Consider the following 8,414-nt stretch of genomic DNA (forward strand, 5'->3'; position numbering starts at 1 on the left):
GATTAATGTAACTGTAATTATAAATATTGTAGGTAATAATCATATACGTATATGTATACAGGGTGAGTCGGGAGGATCGCACCAAACTCCAGGAGTGTATTGTACATGTGAAAATAATAAAAAAAAACTCAAATGTTGTTATCCGATTCTCCTTTGTTTTTAAGTTATAGCGTTATTACAAAATTTCCTATCATAACATTCCTATAAGTTTTCAAAAATACAATGTCAAGTCAATGTCAGTGTTATTCTTGAGAACCGCCTCACAGGAGAGCATTACTTCAATTTTTTACTAAATGAATTACAAGATCTACTAGAGGACCTTCCTCTAAACATCAGAATGCAAATGTATTATCAGCACGATGGAGCTCCTGCACATTTCGCTCGTCAGGTCAGGCAACATTTGGACGAAAGGTTTCCAGGGCGTTGGATTGGTCGCGGAGGTCCTACTAGTTGGCCTCCACGATCTCCAGACCTCACACCATTAGACTATTGTTTATGGGGCTGGTTCAAAGATGAAGTATACAAAGTTAAAGTCGACACTCGGGATGCACTAATTCAACGCATTAGAAATACTGCAGGCGATATCAAACAAAGACATGCAGCAATCAAGAGAGCAACTGGTGCTCTTTTTAGACGAAGCAGAAAATGTTTGGAGGCCAATGGTGGTATTTTTGAAAACCTATTACAGGAACGCTATTAATTAAAATGTAATCAATGTTACGATAAGAAATTTTGTAATAACGCTATAACTTGAAAACAAAGGAAAATCGGATAACAACATTTGAGTTTTTTTTTATTATTTTTACATGTACAATACACTCCTGGAGTTTGGTGCGATCCTCCCGACTCACCCTGTATATATATGACATATAGTATATATATTATATATAATTTAATAAGTATATAAAAGTAGATATAAGTATAGTAGAGAATGTCATTATACATCTTATACAATTATTGCATGGACAATAATAATGTATATATAAAGTCTTTAAATATATATGATTACACTGTCAGAATAATTATTATTTTACGATAACAAAAAACCGATCAACGAGATCGCATTTCGATGAAACCAAATTTTTCTTCTAATTATTAGCGATAACGGTTTCTCGGTAAAATCAATTAATATATAAGTAATTTTATATATATTAGTATAACAAAGAATTACTAATCTAACTAAGAATCTAAAATATCGTACTTATTCCGAATCAAACAGTAATTAAAACATATCTACATAATATATAATCTACTCTTGAGACTCTATCACAGGTGCTCTCTTATATATAAACTATGCATTTCGCGGGTTTTCTCCGTGTCTGAATCCATTCTTAGAATGTCAATGTTTCGTGAACATTCATTGTAGTTCACTTCATCAGGAGTATCAGGCTGTTCCTCTTCTTCTAAGAATGACTTCGGACAAAGAGAAAACCTACAAAATGCATATAGTTTATATAAGGACATATCTATATATAAAATCAAATTTTTGTTGATCCATTGCGTAAATTCGGCACGCGACTAGGACGCATTAAAAAACGCTTGTATTGTTCCTCAGCTCTGACAGTTTTCTCTATACGTTCCGTAGCAATGCGTTCAATTTCTGCAAATAACTCACTGTGTACGTCTATGCATTGACGAAAATCTTTACGATCTAATCGATACACCTCACAAACTTCGATTGCGACAACACTAGCTACTCTTCTCTGATCCGCCACTAAGAGTGCAACTTCGCCGAAATGGGCACCGTCATTTAAATGACACATCTCAAAATAACAGAGAGTAAATTTCTTTTTCACAATACAAGTATATGTAAATGAACCCAATAATGTATATTTTTTAAAAAACTAACTTCCTTTCCAGTTGGTGTTAAAACCGCAACAGTCCCAGAGGATAAAAAGAACATACAATCGCCCTGAGCACCAGCTTTAATGATTACGTCATTTTGCAAATATAACTCGAATTTTAAGTTCTTCACTATTGATTGTAGAACATTTCGTGGTAAATTCTTAAAAATTGCCACGTTTTCGATCAATCGTCGACAAGACTGAAACGCAATCTCTTCTCGTAACGGTTCTGCAAAAAATCCAATACTTAATATCAGTATCAGAGCGCTCCTCGCCCTGATGAAGCAAACGACAAGGTTCACGAAACGTTGGCATTAGCAATGGATAAAAACACGGTGATAACCCACAAACCTTCTGGTATATGTTTAAAGATAATACCCGTGAAAATCTTAAAAGCATTACCAACACTTAATAATTTCAATATACATGTATTAGAGAATTTTATTGTATATTCTGTTATGCTCTATTTTATTCTTTTTCTCTCTTTATAATATTTTATTAACCTGTCAAATCTGATAAAATCCGTTTACTGCGAAAGTAGGTGTTTTTGAAACGATAATGATAATAAGCTAAGAGACGTTTCTTCATATGCGATAATAATTGCTTTTGTCTTGTGTATGCTTTGACTTGATCTATTAACTCTTGAAATTTCGATTCGGATGATTTTCTCTCAGCTTTGATACGAAGAAACATAACTGAAAGACACGTGCATCAACTACATTAATATCCAAAAGAATTTTGTACAACTTCTGATAAAGATGTAGATGTTACTTAATATCTTACTCAACATGTAGCATACGATGATTCTGCCGATAATCATAAGAATACTATTAAAAATGAGAGGGCCATCTGTATTTGGCACGAACAGACCATAGCCACTTGATAATATATTTTCCAATACAATAAATGCAGCGTTCTTGAATTTGAATTTGAGACTGTCGTCTTCCAATTTCATCATCCAACAATCCTCGCATTCCTTTTGACACACATTACAAAATATAAAATTTTAATAAATGTATCTTTAAAAAATATCGAAAAATACGTAAAAATGTTCACGTGGATCAATATTGTGAATGTGCTTACTGTCGGCGAAATGTTGACAAAGTACATCAGTAAAATCGGTATTAAGTAACACAAACAAGAACACCAAAAGATTAAATATAATCCTAGCAATAAAGTAGTACATAATTCAAAGTAAAAGCTTTTTATTTCAAAATGCTGAAAAAAATATTGACGTGATATAACGTCGTATTATATCTTCTTTATTCACCATTATATTTAGAAAATAATTATGATAAAGACAGATTACCGTAAACAGATGATAAATGTTTGAGTTGAAAGTATAATAGCGTGCTAATTTTATGAGAGGCATGATATTAATTAAAGTAACAATATAATAAGGATTATTTCCCGGCAATCTTCGCCATTGCAGTGTCATATAATCAAACGGAAAAGACGACAGCACATCCGGCACGAGAAATCCTTTTAGATAGAATCTACGAAGAACATGTATTTAGCATTGGACACAAATTAATAAAAATAATAAAAATAAGCAAAAATGTTAATAAAGTATTAGATATGATATCTTACATAAATATCTTAATAGGTTTCAATTCAACAGACATGGTTTTCTTGTTATAATATCCCGTAATACAATTTAGCATTATATCTATCCAACAGATCGCGTAAATTGGAATATTCACTATATCCAGACCGATTGTTTCATAATCCATTGTGACGAAGCAAATCATAAAAGGAATTGTAAAGAAAGCGATAAAGAATATTGCCATCATCAAGGTATCCCACATTAATCTGTGAATTTTCTTAGAAATAAAACGACATGTTTTATTGTAGAAGGAAAAGTAAAATTGTGCGTTTAGTAAAATTGTTTAAATAACTCTTTTTACGTTCAAAACGTGCCTAGCGTAACTGAATGGATGTATTATCCACCAATATTTAGATCCAGTATGCCTTATTTTTTCAGCAATCATTGTGGCCGTGCTGTCCATATGAAATCTGCATTTTGGAGTGTATTTGTTGATACCGCACAATGTAGTCCACACATTTTTGAAAGTCAGTGGTTTTGTAAAAGAAAACTTGTTTTCTTTTTTTAAAGACAATTCACATATATGTTCAATCATTACTTTGATAACTTAAAGATAAAATAACTTTTCATTATCAATAAAATGGCATGTAAGGTTAAACGATTTCATAATATTTGAGTAATATTGCAATTGTTATGTCCAAAGAGAAAATTTCTATTGTTTTTCGAAAATTATCGATTATATTTTATTTGTAATCTTCGTAATTTTTAATTTAAAGATTTTACTTCAATGTATCTTTATAAAGATTGAATAAATGTATTATTAATTATTTATTCCGCGCACATATAATAGAAGAATATATATATATATATATATTATAAAACCTATATATTTAAAATAGAAACGTTATAATTTAACAAATCTATTACTGTTTGCTATGTTTTCATTTTCCTTATTTCAATTTTATTGGAATTTTCTTCACAGATGCTGTAAATATTATAATATATAAGACTATATATTATACAAACAGGTCTAAAGAGAAATAATTACTATAACACAGTTAGTAAAAATGATTATTAAATGGTAGATAAACAATTATCAAAAATGTATTTATAATATATTTACGTTAAAAAATATATAACTATTACACACATGTAAGCTATACACATATACATATATGAGAGGATAACTATTCAGAAAATAAATGTATGTACATCTAGTTTTCTGACTTTATACACTGTCATGGGCTTCATCGGATTTCTGATGAATTGTGCACCGGAATTCTCAAGAATGATTTTACACCATCAAATTCATCGGACTACATCGGATTTTTGATAGATATGTTGTATACTGAAATTCAAAAGTATATATGGACGTGGTTACCCCCTCGCATATATACATATATCTCACATAATACATATAATATTACAATAGATACATTATACATATATCTATATCGTTTAAAGTGGCTCGTCTATTCTATAGTATATAAATTATGTGCACTTTTAAATACTGTACAGTGCACATATTGCAATGGGTTCCGGCAAGAATCGGATTTCACCAACATTACCAATATACATACATATATATTTTAGCTTAAATTTATTCTCAAGAAATAAACTTTCGAAAATTATTATTACGTATATTTTTTGTAACTTGAGCGCATACACGGGATCATAACAATTCTGACAACGATTCTTCCAATTAATCAACTAAAGCATCACTCAAATATTTTATCTATATATGTAATTAAACGCATATTTTATTTCTCAACTTTAGCGCGAGTCATTGGAAAATAAAATATATAATAAATAAAAAGAATGCCACTTTCACTTAATAGATTTAATTATTAATACACAATTAAACAATAAACTTAATTAAACAATAAAGACGCAACTAAACAATAAAAACTCAAAGACTTACTGAAGCAATAACTAGCAATTACGTCAGATTTAGTTTAGGCTATCAGTCTTTCCGGCTCGCTTTCCGGATATTTTCTTGCATTCTTTATTTTATTTTGTAAACATCTTTAAAAAATATGAGAGTTTTACGATACATCGCTATATATATAGTACATACATAGCTCTGATTTAGGATAGATGTGAAATTATTCGAAATGAATTCCGCTCGAAATTATTCAATTATTCCATAGATTTCTATTGTATTTTCTAGAAAAAACGAGACAATAATTCCTATCGAAATCCATTCCGACTCTATTCCATTACAAGTGCCCGAATTATAAATGATCACGTCGAATTCCTCTTGAGGCAAAATTTCTTTACAAATATAAACGGGATTATATATGTATATAATACGTCGTTGAGGCTCAATATTTACAAATAAGAATATTGTTCTATCATTTATACTCATATACGTTGTGTATATTGTATATAGCCTTTGCGACATAATATGATCTTGTTAAAACTAAAAGTTCTGAAATATAAAGTATAGCGCACGAAACATATCACTTATTTTATTGAAACTATACTTGTGAAATATCGTTTTTTTTTTTTTAACAATGTAAACAAATTCTGTACTTCGTGGAAGTTCTACTGGGTATGGTATCAGACTTGAATAGAGGTAATGACGCCAATTTGTGAAATAGTGGACAACGGATAGCTGACTTGAAAAATGTTAACTACCAAGTAAAAGTTATATTGTTATTTGTGGAAATAAATAATGTGATAGACTCAGAGACAGACGTTTCCATCATATGCCATCGTGTAGTTGTATTATGCTGAAGATTTGTCGAAAAGTAGTAATAAGTCAAGGACGCATCTCCAAGAAGTTGTGAGCTAAACGGTCAGTTCACGTTGAATGTTATTATATCCATTACAATTTTTCAAGATTTGATAATTCATTTTATAAAATATGTACATTATATAATTCTATACTAATTTTATTAAAAACAAATGTGTGTTATGTAAAGTAAGTGGTATCATTATGTGCCATCCTGTATTTCAAAAGTTAATGTGTCTTTCTTCACTTCATCCAATTCCGACTCCTAATATTATACCTTACAGAATTTTCACAAAGTTTAGTCATACAGTCAGAACAATTAATACTCCACAAGTATTAATATACTGTGACATTCCGTTACTTTATATGCATTTAAATAATATAGTAAAAAGAAATGTATATATATTTCATTTAGAATGAGTTTAAATTTGCACAAAAATATTTCCTAATTGACGAATACAAGTCAATATAAAATAAAAAATAAAATTTTGTTAAATAAATAATAAACATATAACACAAAATTGCAGCCAAATCTGTTTGCATGAGAAAAAAAGTTGGTATTCAATTGCATGTTATGTACATATGTTAATCTTATTAATAACAAAAACCTTTAGATTATCGAAATGATCTATGCTTCTTCATTTCGCATACATATTACATTAATACAACATTAATAATATTACGATATATAAATGCGCCATCATCTTTTGAATAATCCGTGAACCGATAATTCGATCGTATAATATATAATATACATACAATCTTCTGAGGTTTTTTGAATTTCCACTTTTTAAGGATACAATATTCACAAAGATCACCACTTAAATATACGAATAATTTTTGTCATAATTTCACTTAACAAATTAAACGTAACACGTTGATTACGTACACGTCACCCATGCGTCAAAAAACGACACATGCAGTTGAGCAACATTAATTATCAAAATGCATCAACTTGTTTAGGGACACGGATTGATATATAACGTACCAACAAATGCAGTAGGAACACATTATTCAAGCGTCCCTCTTCAGATTTTAGCCAGGATTCGGACAACGATCAACAATCAGAGTTCTAATTATCAAACATCAAATATTTCTTTAAATGGCAGTTTTTAAAACTTTACTTTCCACACAGAATGTGAAAATCTTTACGGAAAGTTGTAAATTGTTCTTCGTAGATGTATCACAGTGTGCGGTATTTCCTTGCGAGGAGTTTTGTGCGGGGAATTTTAAACATCAATACCGAGCAATTCTCGGCTATCGGCCTTCGAAAATCGGCGACGTAAACTGCGACGACGAAACTCCCTCCATCAGACGGACGCACGTTTTACCCGGAGACTGGCAGAAGTCGGGGGTGGCCGATATCCCTGATATCCGGAAGGATCCAATAGCTCGGAATTTGCTGGACCTAGACAAGTGCAAGAGCATACGCTCACACAATCGTCTGTGTCGTGTACGACAGGCACGTGACTGCCCAGAAGCTTTCCATTTACCGCCACAACCTCTCCGTCTAACGTCAAAACGTGATGCGAAGCCGATTGCAGTTCAGTGTCATCACGACGCGCCTCGCCAGAATCCCTAAAGTGATATTTCGCATTAATAATTTTTTCAAGTATCAGTAATATAATTTACATTCTGTTACGGAAAATGTATTTACGTCGTCATGAAGCGCAATACGAGCAAATTAATGCTGGCAGCGACTACAGCTAAACCAAACAGGATGAAGATTAAACTCAAAATCACATATCCAGGTTTATTGGAAAGTGCTTGATCATTCTGCAAAGTAATTCATTATTTATAAATCTTACTGCTTCTCTCGCTGACGATCAACCCCAAACGTTATTTACCTGAAGAGCGACATAGTCACCAAAACCTATAGTTGTAAGCGTCACAAAACAGTAATAAAAACTATCAAAATAGCTCCAACCCTCATATCTCGAAAACACTGCAGCACCTGTCGTAATAATTATACTTGAAAGTAAACCAGTCGCTAGCATGAGATTCATCTCTGTAGCTTCTGTTCTTTGACATCTGAGATAAGTCTTTGCTCTTCTAATCACGACCGATGCAAACTTGTTCAATCGCTCACCAATGCTTTGGAACATTACTAATCCTAAAGGAATTCCTACTACCGCGTATACCATGCAAAATGCCTTTCCGGTTTTAGTCACAGGAGTGGAATGGCCGTAACCTTAGAGAAACAAATTTTTACATACATTAAACTTATATTAAAATACTATTCTCTCTCTCTCTCTCTCTCTCTCTCTCTCTCTCTCTCTCTCTCTCT

General features: G+C 31.5%; 2 protein-coding genes across 2 annotated transcripts in view; both read right to left on the reverse strand.

Moving 5' to 3' along the window:
• Positions 1-1,478: 1,478 nt before the first annotated feature.
• Positions 1,479-3,835, reverse strand: LOC108774652 (potassium/sodium hyperpolarization-activated cyclic nucleotide-gated channel 1). Its single transcript, XM_018540803.1, has 8 exons — positions 3,765-3,835; positions 3,435-3,656; positions 3,154-3,340; positions 2,928-3,062; positions 2,628-2,820; positions 2,348-2,539; positions 1,850-2,073; positions 1,479-1,763 (listed from the first exon to the last, which is right to left on the reverse strand). The coding sequence occupies exons 1-8, from the start codon at positions 3,833-3,835 to the stop codon at positions 1,479-1,481; spliced, it is 1,509 nt and encodes a 502-aa protein (XP_018396305.1).
• A 3,336-nt stretch (positions 3,836-7,171) lies between these two features.
• Positions 7,172-8,414, reverse strand: part of Task7 (TWIK-related acid-sensitive K[+] channel 7) — a 2,346-nt gene continuing 1,103 nt past the window's right edge. Inside the window, exons 3-5 of the mRNA XM_018540827.1 lie at positions 7,975-8,318; positions 7,785-7,903; positions 7,172-7,705 (exon numbers count right to left, since the gene is read on the reverse strand). Of these exons, the coding sequence (XP_018396329.1) occupies positions 7,438-7,705; positions 7,785-7,903; positions 7,975-8,318 (731 nt within the window). The 3' untranslated portion in view covers positions 7,172-7,437. The remainder of the gene's footprint in view (positions 7,706-7,784; positions 7,904-7,974; positions 8,319-8,414) is intronic.

The sequence above is a fragment of the Cyphomyrmex costatus genome, unplaced genomic scaffold (genome assembly GCF_001594065.2).
Source record: "Cyphomyrmex costatus isolate MS0001 unplaced genomic scaffold, Ccosl1.0 scaffold270, whole genome shotgun sequence".
Classification (NCBI taxonomy): domain Eukaryota; kingdom Metazoa; phylum Arthropoda; class Insecta; order Hymenoptera; family Formicidae; genus Cyphomyrmex; species Cyphomyrmex costatus.